The 17,463-nt window shown below is 43.1% G+C and overlaps 1 protein-coding gene and 1 long non-coding RNA gene across 2 annotated transcripts; one reads left to right on the forward strand and one right to left on the reverse strand.

Annotated features, from left to right (window-relative positions):
* Positions 1-2,869: 2,869 nt before the first annotated feature.
* AMDHD1 (amidohydrolase domain containing 1) lies at positions 2,870-17,261 on the reverse strand. The gene is made up of 9 exons (XM_006084122.3): positions 17,060-17,261; positions 15,309-15,415; positions 13,884-13,948; positions 11,730-12,007; positions 9,743-9,968; positions 7,031-7,155; positions 5,508-5,601; positions 4,799-4,959; positions 2,870-3,729 (listed from the first exon to the last, which is right to left on the reverse strand). The coding sequence occupies exons 1-9, from the start codon at positions 17,194-17,196 to the stop codon at positions 3,642-3,644; spliced, it is 1,281 nt and encodes a 426-aa protein (XP_006084184.1). The 5' UTR covers positions 17,197-17,261; the 3' UTR covers positions 2,870-3,641.
* Positions 3,686-11,095, forward strand: LOC111824978. The gene is made up of 5 exons (XR_002828064.1): positions 3,686-4,381; positions 4,940-5,048; positions 7,120-7,314; positions 7,858-8,149; positions 9,659-11,095. It is a non-coding gene; the product is annotated as an uncharacterized LOC111824978 (long non-coding RNA).
* Positions 17,262-17,463: the final 202 nt, after the last annotated feature.

Below are 17,463 nucleotides of genomic sequence, written 5' to 3' on the forward strand. Positions count from 1 at the left end.
GCCTGATCACCCCCAACTGCCCCCCCTGCCAGCCTGATCGCCCCCAACTACCCGCCCTGTCAACCTGCTCACCCCCAACTGCCCTCCACTCCTGGCCTGATTGCCCCTAACCGCCTCTGCCTCGACCCCGCCACCATAACTTTGTCCGGCAGGTCTCCCGGTCTAATTAGCATATTACCCTTTTATTAGTATAGATTAAGCCTTCTAATTACCTCATAAATCACATGATCACTGCATTTGGGAGGTTACTTCTGTTGAAGGTATTTATTAAATTTAAACATTGGCAACACACACACACACACACACACACACACCTGCCTGACAAGTATGGCTCAGCGTTTGAGCATCCACCTATGAACCAGGAGGTCACAGTTTGATTCCCGGTCAGAGCACATGCCCAGTTTGTGGGATCAATCCCCAGTGTGGGGCATGCAGGAGGCAGCCAATCAATGATTCTCTCTCATTGATGTTTCTATCTCTCCCTCTCTGAAACCAATAAAAATATATTTAAAAAACAACAACATATAAACCAACAACAACAAAAAAGAGTTGGTGGAAATTCATTTCAGCTCAGGGCATAGGCCTGGTTTGTCTCAAGGTATTCCATTCTCTTTGCTTAGTGATTAGTTCAAGGAAGGGCTGAGGTTGCAATTTGGGCCAATGAGACAGAGAAGAGTTTTACTAGAGGCTTCAAGAATTTGTTTTCTCTCCTGAGAACCACAACAGCCATCCTTTCTCACCCTCCTGCTGGATCTTAATGGGGAGGCATAGAGCACCCATGCTGTGGGTAGCCATCCTGACTCAAGGGAGAAGAACTAGTAGCCGTGGGGTGACACCAACACCAGATGGCAGAGCAGAGGGAAGGAAGGAATCTGGGTCTTTAGCATTATTGAGCTTCCAGATAAACCAGTCCTCAGCCTGCTCTTCCTGTGAAATTTCCAAGGGTGAACCAGTGACCTTCCTCATCCCTTAAACCAGTTTTGGTCAGATTTTGGTAAATGTAGCTGTTAGCATTCCACCTTCCATGGCCACTGTTTGGGAGGTACTGTACCAGAGCTGTGGTGCGTCAATATAGCATGTGGCCCAATGTGGAGCACAGAGTAGAGTGTTCACATCTCACTTTCCACCTGGACATCTAGCCCAAAAGGTCTCCCACTCTCTCCGCCAAGGGGTTTGTTCAAAGTATCTTGCCAGAGTCCACTTGCACAACAAATATTTGAGTGCCTGCTATGCACATGGAAGCCAGATTACTCTTTCTACAACAACACTCTTGGCCTGGTCCTAAGCTACTCAAAAATGCCCGGTGGCTTCCCCTGACTTTACAATGAAGTTCTGGCCAGTAAGCCTGACACTCAAAGCCCTGTGAAAGCTGACCTCACCTTCTAGTCTCAGCTCCCCCCTGAGCTCTCTACTGTAGGAGGACTCATCACCTGTCTTCTGAACACTTCATGATGTTCCATCTTGGACCTTTCCCTCTCATCATAATCCTCCCAACCTCCAAAGCTGAGGATGGCAATCCCACCCCCATCCAACCTTGGAACTGTCTCTTTGCTTGGTTTTACTTTAACACTTGACTCCCCCATGAGCATCATCTTTTGACATTATATCAAGGAATTCATATGCTCTTTCCTATCGATAGAATAACTGCATCCCTAGGTTGGCCTACTTAGTGTATTTTAACAACTAATTTTTACTATGATGAGCTGTATGCTTGTGCAGCCATTCATTAGTTCATTTATTGATCGCCTGCTATGAACCAGTCCCATATACTATATCCTGGGGACATAACGAGGTCCCTGCCCTCTACTAACTCACTTCTCAAGAGAAAGACAGATATTAAATGACATAATGACTGTATTCGAGGTAAGGGAGCATGGTGGGGTGGGGGCGACTAGTTCTGATTTTCCACCTAGAGAAGAGAGGAACAGCATTCCAGGCAGAGGGAACAGTGCTGCAAGGCAAGATGGTGTTTGTGAGGAACAGGGTGGAAGTTTGTTTGGCTGGGGTCTTAGGCTGCAGCACTTCTCAGACTTCAATGGGCACACAAATCACCAGGGGGCTTCTGCAGGCCTGGGCTGGGGCTGATGTTCTGCATTTGTAGAGAGATCCCTTGAGTTGCAAGGCCTGGGAGGACTAAGACAGTTCCTGGTGAGTACTCTCTTCTGCCTTCCTTCAAAAAAGACATGAATGCTATTTGTTTCGAGTGAGTGTCTCCTAGAGGGAAATAGGATGTGTGTCTTGGGTTCCAGGGCAGACCTAATATTTAATATTGGCCCTTACATCTCTCTCGTACATCCCAAATTCCCACCATTGACTAGGTGATCCCACACCCCCTCAAGACCCTTCTCCAAGAATAAGAGGGATAGTGCCAGAGAGCCCCAGGCTACTAGGTGGTGACAGTGATATACCCTGTTACCCTTAACATTCCAACAAGGGATAGTTTGATTTGATTTATACTGAATACAGTAAAATCCTCACTCATTCAGGCTCTATTAACCTGAAATGGGTGATAATTTGTATAGTCATTGTTTATTCCTCAATGAGTAGGATAAAGTTTCATAACACAGTTATGATCATAAAGATGATTAAAACATTTTAAAAAGATTTCAACTAAACTTACATGAAACAACTACAGGGCATCCCAAATAATGCATACACACTTTAACAGCTCAATTTTGAAAATGAACTGTATTTTAATAAACACTGCCTTTATAATTATTCAAAGTGTCTGTGTACATTTGGGGGGACACCCTACATTTATATATATAAGTAATCATCTACTTTTTATAAGTAATTCTGTAATTTGTTTATTTCCTAAAAAGCTCGTTGATTTACCTCCGGGGTTATAAGGAAACAACAACAATAATCGTGACAGCACATATTTATTAAAGCTATGACATCTTTTCTATACAATTGTAATATGAAGAATCAAAAACTTAAAAGCAATTTTAAAAAATTACATTATTGAATTTTTGGTCAAAAAGCATCCATTACAAGAAGGCCCCAGTACCTGTATGTAAAATGATGAGCCTTGAACTGTGCTGTGAAGTCTATTTCGAGCTAAGGTCGAAGGAAAACTAGAAATGGAAGGACACTCTCCCTCAGGGGACACTGATGCATTTCATTTGATGAACTTCTAGAAAGAACAAACTGGGTGGGGAAAGGAAAAACTACTTGCTATTCCAGAAGGCTGCATTTTAGCTTAATCTGGGGCATCTCACTTGAATTTCCTTCCATACCCCAATTTTCACTAAATAATGTTAAAAAACTGAAATTTGAAAAGCAGAAACAAAATGGGATTTTCAAGCCATGTCTACCTGATTGTCAATCTGCTTTTACCCACAAATGCGTTCTTGTGATCATTCATCATATCAATCTTCAGAATATTTATGACAAATATTTGTGACATAATGTAATGTTTTGAGATTATCATCACAATTGGTTTACCTGTTTCTATGTCCAGGTGCATATTCAATTAAAATAAGTTAATCCCTTGGGTTTTACAAGTGGATTAACAAAACAATGAAATACATTTAGGTTTAAGTGACATCATTTTGGTAAACTACTAAGGTATTTTAACTTCTAACATACTGTATTGATGCATTTTATACAATTAAATCTTCTCTTTCCTTTAAGATCTGTCATTTTTTATAGATGACTTTTCCTTTAGCTATAACATACTCGATTAATTCGTTATGGCCTCCAAACTGGTAAATCAAATGCTCCCATCTAGAAAGAAATCAAACATTACTTCAATACATACAAGTCAAAATTATCACTATCCTTAAATGCTAATTTAAAAATACATTCTCTAAAAATTTCTTTATACCTAGTCATTGGTATTTGGGCTTTAAAAAAATGGCATATTACTTACTAACTAGCCTGATAAATCAAATAATGTTTAATAATACCATTTAAGTATTTGAACTTAAAATATTTGATTCAATTAAATAATGCACAAATGGTAACAACATCAACATTGTTTTCAGGAGAGAGAGTGGCCATGGCTGGTGTGGCTCAGCTGGTTGGAGTGTCATCCTGTACACCAAAAGGTGGCTGGTTCAATTCCTGGTCAGGGCACATACCCAGTTTGTAGGTTAGATCCCCATTCAGGGTATGTACAGGAGGTGGCCGATCAATGCTTCTCTCTCTCTCTGTCTCTCTCTCATTCTCTTTCCAAAAAAAGTAACAACAATAAACTTTTTTAAGAAAAAAAATGAGGGTGATTTATGACCACAGAGAGTAGAATTACAGAGTCACTCTCTTCTGTTGAAGGTGAGGTCCAAGAGCTGGGATAGGTTCACTAGAGTGAGGGATCGAAGATATAGAACAAGAAGACTCAAACTGTCACATGGGAGACCCAGATGGCAGCAGACTGTGGGTGAGTAATAAGAAACCAGGACAGGAACACTGACGTGAGGATTTTGGGATCCAGAATCAGGGTGACAAGCTGAAGTTGGGACCTGTGTGGCCCAGTGTAAGCAGAAGGTCAGAAGCCAAACAGAAAAACAAAAACATATGCCAGAGGACACAACAAGTCCAAAGTCCAGGTAGAAGAGTAGAAGCCTAGAGATCTATGAAAGATATAAGGTGGATGAAGAGACCGGAAAATGGAGTCTACCCTGTGGTTTAGGACTTGTAGAGAGACTTTGTTGTAAAAGGATGAAGATAGATGGGACTGGGTAGCTTCTGAGCCTACACTAATAGAGCCTGACACTAATAATTCGTGGAAAGGGGTTTTAAACCAGGTCTATATCCCACAAGAGGCTTAAAACAGCTTAGCTGGGGATTCACTCACCTGGATGAATTGATGATAATGAGATCTCCCTGTTTGCCAACTTCCAAAGATCCATGTGTGTGAGATTTTCCCAGTGCATAAGCGGCATTGATGGTGGCTGCGGCCAAGGCCTCGGGCATGGACATTCTCATGTTTACACAGGCCAGATGCATGACCATTGGCTGAGATGGAAGAGAAAAGCGTCAGAGGAAAGTAACAAGAGGGCAACTGCTTCCTGGGACATTTCTCCAACACAGCACAGCAAATAATGGTGATTAAATGTGTAGGTGGAAATGGCTTGATTGATATGGGAACATTTAAACTTACACATAAAGGTTCTTATGCTTTAAGAAAAAATCCTTTATTATCAAGATTACCCCCATGTGTATTTAATAGTTATTTACAACTTTTCAAGACCACTAAGTTAGAAAATAAAGCTCCCCTCCATGCTTACTCACTAAAACTTCTTTGAGTTTATCCTATTCTCCAAGGGAAAAAAATGGCTTATTATAAAACAATGCCCAAGGCTATCAGAAAACAATGCAAACAGGACCTTTTCTCCTTTCTCTCTGCAGAAAAATCCAATTACACTACTATCTATATCTTTTTTCCTTGTTACACAGGAAAATATTTTTTGATGTTTGGTACATTTAAAAAAATATTTTAAATTATTTATATGCTTTGTAGAAGTTTGATACTCTGCCCTGAAAGGCATATTGAAAATAATTACCATTGAAAAGCAATAGGCATTAGGGTTGAAGTCACTGCCCAAAGCAACTATTACTCCTTCATCTAACATCTTCCTGGCGCGAGGTTGCTTCAGCCTAAGGGAGGGGGAAAAAGATGTCAGTATCCAGAATGGGAGCTTTTGCAGAATAGATGTTCCAAATGGAAGGAGACTTAAGATATCCAACCCTTATTTCTTCTGGGAGAAGAAACAGAAACTCAAGGTTAAGTGATTATTGATTGATATTTCCTGTTTGTAGCCTATGTTAATGTATGTGTATAAGATCATAGTAAGTTTCAGGATAGCACTGAAATAGTTCTTTCTTCTCCCTTATAACCATTACTCAAAGCCTTGTTTTTCGATCCCTAAGACAGCGTTTTTCAACCTTAGTGCAATTCATTTCTTGGGCTGGATAATTCTTAGTTGTGGGGTTGTTCTGTGCGCTGTAGGATGTGTAGCAGAATCGCTGGCTTCTATTCATCAGATGTCAGTAGCACCACTTAGTTGTAACAAACAAAAAATGTCTCCAGACATTGACAAATGTCCCCTGAGGGGCAAAAATCACTCCAGGTCGATAACCACTGTGCTAAGGCCATACCTGCTGAATCACCGCCTTGAAAACCAGGTATCCCAACCTCACAGAAAGCACCTGGCTGTAAGAGGATAAAACGTCTCTTGAATGCCGGCCTCCCTGACCACAAACTTGTGGTCGTTATGCAGGTGGCACAAAGGAAGGGTCAGAAGGGTCTCAGATTTGGTAGAGTTAGAGCAATGGCAGTTACACAAGATGGACTAAATGTATTCAATCCACAGAGGGCACACAGCACAATTCCTGGAGAGATTTTTACAGAATAGACATCTCCTCTTTCCTCTCACCCCCAGGATTTATGAGGATTCTGGTACACAATTGTGCACCCACACTCAACTTCTCAGAAAACAGCTCATGCAGATTCTGAATACTGTTAAATATCCATAATATCTTATGCATGTTTTTGTTTGTTTTGTTAGAGAGGAGGGGGGAGAGAGAGAGAGAGAGAGAGAGAGAGAGAGAGAGAGAGAGAGAAAAAACATCAATTAGTTGCCTCCCATAAGCGCCCTGACCAGGGATCAAGTCTGCAACCTTTTGGTGTATGGGACAACACTCCAAGCATCTAAGCCACCCAGCCAAGGCTTATGCATATTTTTTAAAGTATAAAGCTTACTTCATTTTTTTCTAATTATAAAGGTAATGCATACTGATTTTTCTTTAAATTAGAAACTCCAAAACTAGTTAAAAGAAAAGAAAAAGAAAGAGCCACCATTCCCAACACGCCCACCACTGAAGGTCAATTTAGTTCTGATCTCCTTCCTCAGGAGAATTCATTTCTGAACATCATTCCAGAATTGGCACCTTCCATGAGCTGAGTTTTCTTGATCTGCATTATTAAGGGATTTGGAAGGGCAATGAGATTAGTTAGGCATCTTGGAGGTCTGTGTCTTCACAAGGTGTACGTGCAGCTCTTGTGTGGGGGTGAGGCCGACCTCACCTGAGCATATAGGCCGTGGTGGGCAGAAGAACCGCGGAGCACCCAGCCGTTGCCATGGCAGCAATGCCTTCATCACTCACTTCTTCCAGGTGACTGATGGCCCGGGCTCCCAGCTCAGCCCCGAGCTAAGCAGAATGAACAGAGAGAAAAAGATTTAACCAACAGCAACAACAAATTAATAAAGTGCCATAAAACTGCTTTTCCTGCCAAGATAAATAGCACTCTCTTATGAAGATTTCCTGTCAACTACCTTTCACAAGCACAAGCCCCAAAATGGATAAAAGGTTTGTGAGGGACATTCATTTGAAAATTAGCTAGTGTGCTGCTTTAACAGCTATTTGTCTACATAAATGCTTATTGACATTCTTCAGACATTTGCTAAAAAAGAAAATGTTATGGATCTTATGAATCAGAATAAAACACTGAGTAATATTGATAACAAAATCTATTATAGCATCATAAAATCACAATAAAAATGTATCTTGGAATGCCATTGCTCTCAGTGAAAGCAGATAATCAGTTAAGAAAGCACACTTTAGTCTACGGCCATACCACCCTGAAAGTGCCCGATCTCATCTGATCTCAGAAGCTAAGCAGGGTCGGGCCTGGTTAGTACTTGGATGGGAGAAAACACACTTTAAAAATGTGGATCATGTGTGTAATTTGAGAATACTCCTTGAGCTTGAGTTCTCTCCAGATGAAAAGTTTGGCTACATTGTTAGAAGAAAACCAAGAAGAGGCAATGCTATGAGGATCATGGAACCACTAACGTGGATTTCTTCTCATCTTGACAATTTTACTCTCTCTCTCTCCCTCTCTCTGCCCAGGATGAAAAGTGGTATGTTAAGAAGACATATTCCAAGGAGAGGAGAGGAGACAATATTTGACATTGCACTACGGCCCAGGGCAGGTGCAGTCCCCCCAACACCAGGGCAGGAAAGGCCCCTCATCAGCAGCTGGCTCAGGTCTAAGAGCGTCGGGACCACAGGACAGACTATGCTCCCCCAGAAGAGTTCCTTTCTGACCTTGGAATCACCCTCACTTTCCCAAACTTGATTTGCTCATCCCGGGTGTTGACCTCTATTGATTTAATTCACCAGTCACTCTCTACGGCCAAAGGTATCTTGTTGACCACCCCTTTCAGGTGTCACTTAACAAATATTCAACAACTATTTACTTAGTAAAGGCCATGGGCATGCCAGGCACTGCGCTAAGCTCCAGGGACAGGGCTGCGTAAGACGTGGGTACAGTCCTCAGTGTTTGCAGTCCAGCAGGGATCGCAGAGGCAATTTTAACACAGTGGGATAAGTGCAGGAGGAGCTGTAACCCACTGCTGGAGAGCTTTGGGAGGGACCCCAGAGAAGCTGAGGCTAAGCTGAAACATGGAAGGGAGTTAGAATTAATTGGACAAGGGGGAGTTCGGATTAGAGAAACAATATGTGCAGGGCTGGTAGTTGAATGTGGCTGGTCCACCGTAGACAGGGTGAAGGTGGTGAAAAGGGGGAGGAGAGAGAAAGGAAGATAGAGAGATAAACTAGGGCTGGATCCTGGCAAGCTTACATATAAGGAGTTTGGAACTCACCCTATGAGCAATGGTAAGCCTTTAGGTGGTTTTAAGCAATAGAGAGGACGGATAGTTACACTACGAGGATGGATTACAGAAACAGATTCGAGGCAAGAGCAGTTGTTACAGGAAACCAGGTGAGAGCTGATGGTGGTTGGACCCAGGCAGTGGGGTGAAGAGATGTGGACCTAGAGAGATGCAGCAGGAAATTGGCAGGACTTGTTGGTTGGTTGAAATGTGGTAGGTGAAGGGGAGGGAGGAGTCAAATGATTGGGTTTTTGATTTAGGCAATAGATAATGGTGTCATTCACTGGGGCAGGAAACACAGGGCACAATTTGGAAGTGATTTTAAAAGCTCAAGCAGGACATGTGGTTAAGACACATGTGGGGTATCTACATCTGTATTTTTACCCAAGGGAAGTTGTCCATTTAGTGCCTCACCCCCCTCAAGAGCTGTCTTATTCACTGATGAATTCTCCATGCCTTCAACAGTGCCTGGCACACACTAGACACTCCAATATTTGTTGAAAGCATAAATAAATGAATCTGGGTAAGACTTATAGATTTGAACATCATGTCCTCGCTATTAATGGTGTGCTTCACTCACGTTCATCTGAATGATGCCACGGAAAACCCTAGGAGCTGCATGTGAAATTAATAGACTGCTAGTATGGCTTTCTGTACCAACCAAAATAGGTTGTGGATTTAATCAGTGAGATCACAAAGGTACTTCTTTCCTACTAACATCACCAGCAGGTGATAATAAAAGTAAATTACCAACCTGGCCGGAGTGGCATCGACCTGTGAACCAGGAGGTCACGGTTCAATTCCCGTTCAGGGCACATGCCTGAGTTGCGGACTTGCTCCCCAGTAAGGGGCATGTGGGAGGCAGCGATCAATGGTTCTCTCCCTCTCCCTTACCTTCCTCTCTAAATTTAAAAAACAAAAACAAACAAACAAAACAGCAAAAAAGTAAATTTCTAATAGAGGTCAGGAATTCCAAGGCTCAACCTGAGCAATCTGCACATTGTTCAAACAAATTTCCCCACTCCCTATCTTTTCAGAAGGCCGCTCCTGTCTTTGAACAAACTAGGTAAGTTTTCCATAACCTGAGTGTTGACAAAGGAAAAGCCAAAAGTCAACTGTACCTCCGCAGCCTTCATCGGGTGGAGTTCATCCCCATGGAAGTTAATCTGTAACCCTATATCTTTTCCACCTTGAAGAATCCTTCTGGTAGAATCCAGGTCAAAGACACCCTTCTCACAGAACACATCTATATTGTCAACGTGAATCTGCCCACTTCTGCCAAGTTCCTTCAGCTTTGGGAGGTGGTTATTGATGATGTCATCAGCAGCTTCAGTAGCAGTTTTCCCTCTGAGGGAAGAAAAGAATATTTCCATGGGCAAATATATTTTTTAACTGGAAGAAGGGTTTCTTGGTGCTTGGAGAACCTGAGAAACTGTAGGTAAATAACCTCAAGCCTCAGAAAAGTACAGAAAGAATCAAAGCTATTAACAATTGTGATATGCCTACGCAGCAGAGGTATTGATAAGACTTCTATATGCCCTGACCCTATTCACAGAGACTCAAATGGCTCATCCATTCTGGCACACCAGTGTTGCCTTTGGGAATGCTGGCAAGGTCATCTGGCTGAAAAAACAGAATCTACTTTTCAAGGGCACCTAGAGGGCATCCTGAAGGCATCCCTGACAACCCAACTGCAGGCCTCTTACCTGAGTCCCAGCTATCACCCTGTCTTTTTCTTCCTCTACACTATTTCTAAAAGCATCTCCCTAAGGCTTCCTGTCTCACCATTTGGGGACATGGAAGAAGAGGCTAGTAGAAGGACCAAAAATTCTCAATGAGATTCTGGGGTAGTTATATATTAGGAAGGGCTGGGCTTTTGCAGTCAAATACACACAGAGCTCTACCGCTTGCTAGCTACCTAACTCTTTGGACACGTGATTTAGCTGTCCTTTGGCATACTCTGAGCCTCAGGCTTTATCACTGGGCACCAAGACGCAGACCTCAGAGGCTCACTGGCAGATGGAGAAACCTCTAAAACTTTAGTCCCATAATTGGCACATAGAAGCCTCTCATTCAGTGAAAACCATTCAGGTGGGTAGATAGAGGAGATGGGCACTTATATATAATTCTCAAGATAATCGTATAAAATAGGGTGTTATGTAGCTATTTTATAGATTAGTAATTCATGTTCAAAAAGTTAGAAGATGCCTCAAAATCACCCAACTGGAAGTAGTTAAGCTGGATTCAGACCCAGGTCTGCTACCACTCCAAAGTTTGAGTCTTTTCTACCATGTCACACTGTCCTTTTACAAAAAAACAAAAACAAAAAACAGGCCATCACACACCTTATACTCCATTTGAAAAAAATCTGTTTCTATAGACAGGCTCTTCCCAGAAGTCTTAGGGCAGTTTCAAGCTTTAATAATTTCAGAAATATAAATGCTAAAGACATACAATAAACGTAATTGGAAATATGAAGTATGTACTTGTGCTTCTCTTCTACGTAATTCGTTCTCACTTTTTAATAATAAATTTTAATGTTAATTTCTTTAGTTCCTCTGAAGATGGTAAACACAAAATTACCATGAAAATGTTCTGTTTTAGAGTTCCCAAAACAAAATACATTTTATAAAACATACAAATTCTTTTTTCAAATAATTTTTTGCAAGCCTGTAGCATTTATATATCTAAGTTGTCAAAACCTAAAACTGCACTGAGACTGTGGAGTAGCTTGTGAATTTCCAAGTCCTGGATTTCTTTGGGATCTTTTAGTTCCGGGACTGCCTTCCGTTCTAGAAATTCCAGGACACAGAAGATGCAGATGCAGCAGGAGACAGCCATCCTCATCTCTCTCTTTTTTTTTAACCCAAAGAGTTGTGAGCATCTCTTCTTCCTTCACCATCAGGGGACTAGCAAGTGATGGGTCTGGTGGGGGTCACCTTCCTAGAACCATGTGTGAGATGACTGCCTGACCATCAGACTCAGAACACCTTCTCAAGGACTTCTACAGATCTCTCTGCAAGAGCTAAAGCTGTGAGCTGCCCTTGGGGAAAGCGGCCCCCTCAATGCCCAACCGAGCTAAACGCCGGTCCCATCGGCTGCGGTTACTTTGGCACTGAGTGAGCCCCGCAGTACGTGGCCGAGATGCCGATGGCCATCTGCCGCCGGGCGCGCTCGATCACGCGGAGCATCTTGAGCTCGGTCTCCAGGTTGAGGCCGTAGCCGCTCTTGCACTCCACCAGCGTGGTCCCCGCCCGCATCATGCACTGCAGCCGCTGCTGCAAGGAGCCGAACAGCTCCTCCTCCGAGGCCTGGCGCGTGCGCTCCACGGTGAAGTTGATCCCTCCTCCGGCCTGGTGGATTTCCATGTACGTGGCTCCTGCCAACTGAACACAACGCTCAGCTCACCGTTAGGCAGAGCAAATGCAGGGAGGTTGCAGGCAGGTCTGCAGAACCTACCTGCGCGGGGGAGGGGAGGGACGGGGTATTCAAAACGATTCACAATCTATATGCTAGTGACTAGCCGATCAGAAAAGGGGTGGGGGCAGGCAATTCCCAGGGAAATACTGGGATGGCAGAGATGGGAGATGTGGTGGAGACTTCTGGTCTCAGGGCAGCGGCAATTTACCACCGGGTACAAAAGTATTTCAGTATTTTAACAATCCAATCTACCCAGTGTATACCAGTTAAATCTCCGCCTATGTCTCAGCACCTTTAAGAAAAAAAACAAAGCTAAGCTATTCCGGGGAGGGCCCCACTGCAGTCACTCAAATCTCCACCAAAGAGACCTCAGTATTTGGCCACAAGAGTTTGGGACCTGACCGCTGCGGCTCAAGCAAATGAAGAGGCTCTTTGTGGGATCCCACTGGGCTCCTGTTACTCTGGGCAGCAGGAGTGTGGTGCACACGCAGGCTGCCTGCCCGGGGTCTCTGCCATGTTCATCTGGGTTCTGCCATGGTGAGCTGGTGAACGCAATGGACACCCTCCCCTCTGTGGACCCCACTTTCCACATCTACGCAATGAGAGAACTGGACTGCAAAGCTCTAAGGTTGCTCTTTAGAAACCTGGCTCTGAAAAGTTGGCTCTGGAATTCTGTGATTTAATAAAGAAGCCTTAAAAGCAGCTCTAGTGTGTTGAGGAAGGTACACAATATCTGAGAATTTTTTCTTTTCCTAAATAATGCAATTTAGCTGTTAGCATACAGACTTCCTTAGAAACAAAGTAAAGAAAAGGTATGGAGAAAACTCAAGTGCGTATCACCAAAAGGAAAAAGCCAACCTGGAAAGGCTACATACTGTATGGTTCCAACTATACGACATTCTGGGAAAAGCAAAAGCATGGAGACAGTATAAAGATCGGTGGTTGCCAGGGGTGGGGGGAAGAAAGGAATGAGCAGGCAGGGTGCAGAGGATTTTGAGGGCAGTGTAACTACTCTGTATGATCCCACAATGGTGGGTACATGTCATCTTACATTTGCCCAAACCCAGGGTAATGTAAACTATGGACTCTGGGGGATAATGTGTATCAATGTGGGTTCACCCATTGTAGCAAATGTACCACTCCACTGGAGGATGTTGAAAATGGGGAAGACTGGGGCGGTGGATGGATGGTATGCGGAAAATTTCTGTAGCTTCCGCTCAGTCTTGCTGTGAACCTAAAACTGCTCTAAAAGCTAAATTCTGCTAAAAACAAACAACGTCAAATTGGCTCCAACTAGCGATTTGAGGGTCTACATCTTATTAATGACTGATATTTTATGTTTCTTAATAAATCTCATTTTTCTTCTGGAAAAAATGAGAACAATATAAGACGTATTTTATTTTTGTTATGAGCAATATATTTGTCCTGGTTTGACCCTAATGAATGGTGATTTTCAAACTGTTTCCTGGAGCCTTTTCAAAGGCTCCCAGAGCTAGTGGGATGGGTTGGGGGAAGGAAAAGAGAGGAGAAATTAGTGAGCAAGGCAGCTCAGCGCTGTTAGAATAAAGATTCTACAGTTAAAATTTTTTGAAAACGATTATACTTAAAGCGATTGTTATCCCTGTGCATAGTATAAAGATTTGGGACAGTTATAAAATAGTTAATTTTGTTCTAATTTATTTTCTATAGTCCAGGCCAGTAAAATATCCATAAAAAGACACATAAGCAAAGACACAATATCAAATCTATGTTGCAAAGCCTGACAGCCCAAGGACTCTTTAGAAAAAGACTTGTCTGTTTGTTTATGCTTCATTTTGATTTGCAATCATTCATTGCAATTACCTTCATTGCAAACTCGTGAACTCTCTCACCAGCCCATACTGGATGTGTGTGTGCATCTACCAAACCTGTAATCAAGAAATCAAATCATTTTTAAAGTTAAGAATCAGAAAGCCCTTAGGTAGCAGGCCCAATACACATCCTGCTCTTTGGAAAGCATGAGGGTGGTCAGCCATCTTGGAGGGGGTGGAAGAGGAAGAATTTGTCTATTAGAGGCCAGCTCTAAAAGAGGAGGGTGACTCAACATGATGAAAATATTCATTTAAAAAAATGCAGCTCCTTTTGCCCATTAAGCCCATGCTCACCAAGCGAGCTTTTGAAATAGGATGTCAACTCTGAGTTGAGCAAAACCAATGACCATATCACCAAGGTGATAGTCTGGGTGTGAAAACAGAATCATACAATCCCTACTGTCAACCTTGAGAAAGAAAAATATGAAATCAGAAAGATAAACCTTTCTTCAAGAAAGAAATATATTTTAATTAAAGAGAAACTATAAAGCAATCACTTGGAACTTTTGTTTACCCTGGTACAATTCAGAAAAGTGTGTCTTTCCAGGTTATGTAAAAATACCTAATGGATCAAGTGGCTGATGAGTGGGTTTTGATTTGGAGTAAAATCAAAAGTCCTTATTCAGATCACTTTCTATTGTATTCTGTGCTTTCTCATAAGGTTTCACCCTGGCTTTATCTTCTATCTCCCAAGAGCCAAAAGGTAGAAGCTCTATCAGATATACACAATACACACTTGAAATGGATAAATATTAGCCTCTAAGTTTGCACAGAACTCAGAGTTTGTGAAACTTGTTTCAGATCACGACACAAAGCCACAAAGCATAAATCATATAGGAGGGAATGGTAAATAAGCTGATTCTGTTGTCAATCTCCAAAGATACATCGTCAGTGAAATCTCTAGGGATTTTTCTTTCCTTTTTTCATCTAGAGATGGGTCCTTTGTTGCATACTCTATTCGTATTTAAAGTATATTCTGGTAGTGGAAGTAGCAGTTTTCCCTGTTTGCCCTCCCTACACAACACATTAATAAAATTCTTCTCACAGTTTTTTAACCTAAACACAACACACCTGGTCTCTCTGCATTATGTGAATGGGAAGAAGTGGAATGAATGGATGGGTCTGAGTCCCAGCTTGCCCTTTACCTGTGTAGCAATCAAGGGTAAGATATTTCACCCCTGAACTTCAGTGTTCTAATCTGTAACATGCCGATAATGATCTTACCTTACAGGGCAGTTAAAGGATTCAATGTGAAAATATGTTTGTAAAGCAGCTAGCCATTTAATAGTAGAAAATAGATAAATTATAATTATTATATTTTAATATCATTGTAGGACCCTCTTTAAAACAAGCTACTACTCTTCCTCTTTATTTTACTAAAACTGCATTCGGGGTGTTACTGAAAAGAGGTTGATACCTGGCAAGATGCATTTCCCAGAACAGTCAATTCTTTCTTCAAACGTTTCTTCAGAAAACTGTTCTTGAATAACATTAGCAGGACCGATGGCTTTTATCAACCCATCCCTGAAGAAAAATCAAGGAATAATTACTAGTGTTTGGGGAAATATTGTGAGAAATCTGACTAATGATTTAAAATATGTTATCGATATCTCTTGGTGTCAGTCAATATTTACTGTATTTGTTTTTTTGAAGTTCTGTCTTTGGGAAAGTGGCTCTAGCCACCTGTAAGGCAAAAGGTCAACTCATGTGTAGCAGAGAAAGCTAGTTGTTCTCTGAGACCAATGTTTCTCTTTTCTCAAGGTGCTAGATTCCTAAAATTTAGCTGGACACATGATCACCCAGAATAAAGATACATTTCCCAGTCTCTTGGCAACCTGGTGTGGCCATGTGACTAAGTTTAGCCAATAGGATTGCTTTCTCTTCCTCTTTCCTAGTGGAAATACAGACACCCTGAGAGATGGAGCAGCCCTGTGGGATGATGGAGTGACTGGAGCAAAAGGGTCTTGCACAACAGAGCAAGATAGTGGGGGGGCCTGAATCCTCAGGACTCCAGACTCCAGATTGTGGCCGTCAGCTAGCCTTAGATTCTTACTTTTGTGCATTTCCGTTAACTGATTTTAACAGATTTTGCTGGAAATGGTTGGATCCCTTTGTTAATTAGAAACACACAGTCCCTAAAAGATGAACTCTTACACAACCCTAAGCAGCTCAGCTACGAGGAGATACTGACTGACTGCTCTTGCACAAGCCCTGCCACGGAGCTCTCCAATTCAAATTGGCATCCAACCCTTATTCCCACCCCAGGCCCGCCCTCCCAAACTGGCTGTTCTGTTATTCACTTCTAGCAGGAAGTGCAGAAGGTTTAAGGAAAATAATTGAAAACGCCCTCGTTTTCTGGTGGCTGAACCGTAATTTCCTATTACCCCAAACCATCACCATCTAAACCAGCGGTTCTCAACCTGTGGGTCGCGACCCCTTTGGGGATCGAACGACCCTTTCACAGGGGTCACCTAAGACCATCCTGCATATCAGATATTTACATTACAATGCATAACAGTAGCAACATTACAGTTATGAAGTAGCAACGAAAGTAATTTTATGGTTGGGTCACAACATGAGGAACTGTATTTAAAGGGCCAGAAGGTTGAGAACCACTGAAACGTTTGCCTAACGTTTGCCGTATAGTTCCCAAGCTTTAGTGCACAGAAGAAAGGGTGGGAAAGGTATTTATAAAAATTCAGGTCTCAGAACTCCACCCACGGAGATGCTGGGGATGAAAAGAAAAAAAAAGATCTGGAGATGAAGGTAGCGGGGAGGTGGCCGGTCTGAAATCTGTCTATTTATTTATTTATTTATTTATTTATTTATTTATTTATTTAATCTCAGGCCATCTGACGCAGGTGGCCCCTTGGCCACACTTCAAGAAGCCCTGGAAAGAACCCCAACCCCTTCTGATTGCTGGACAATGATATTTTATCAGCAGAGGCGTCCCAGTGCCATGTGCAGCTTGAGTGCCGTTTTTTTCCACCGAATGACAACCCGAGACCGTCAAACCTGTTAGCAACAGGCTCCTAAAAGGCAGTCCAGCCAACGTCTCGCCGGGTTCGGGAAAGCTTTTACCCGGTTTCCTTCTACAGCGCACGCATTCTAGAAAAAGCGCCCAGCTAGGACCCGTCTGACGGGTCCCTCCAACCCGCAGCCACTTACGTGCCCACCACCAGGCTGGCGCCCTCCAGCACCGCCAGGCTGCGCAGCGCGTCCCGCGCCAGGAAGCGCTCCCCGCGGGCGCACACCAGCACCACCTGCCGCGCGTTCTCCAGCAGGAGGCGGTGGTCGCCGGCCATGTCGCCGCGCGCCGCGGGTCGCGAGACGGTCAGCAGGCAGTGGCCGCGGGAGGGACAGCGGAGGAGGGTGCAGGCCCGCAGGCGGCGCCGCCCGCCGGGGCCGGAGGGTGGAGCAGGGGCGGGCGCTCGCAGCCCTTCCAAACCCAGGACGATTGCGGGCTCCCCTCGCTCCCCCCAAACCTTGGCGATGGCAATAATAGTACCAATGATCGGAATGTTGATTAATAGTCAATGGTATAGCCCTAGCCGGTTTGGTTCAGTGGATAG

This window comes from Myotis lucifugus, unplaced genomic scaffold (assembly GCF_000147115.1).
Source record: "Myotis lucifugus unplaced genomic scaffold, Myoluc2.0 scaffold_10, whole genome shotgun sequence".
Lineage (NCBI taxonomy): Eukaryota > Metazoa > Chordata > Mammalia > Chiroptera > Vespertilionidae > Myotis > Myotis lucifugus.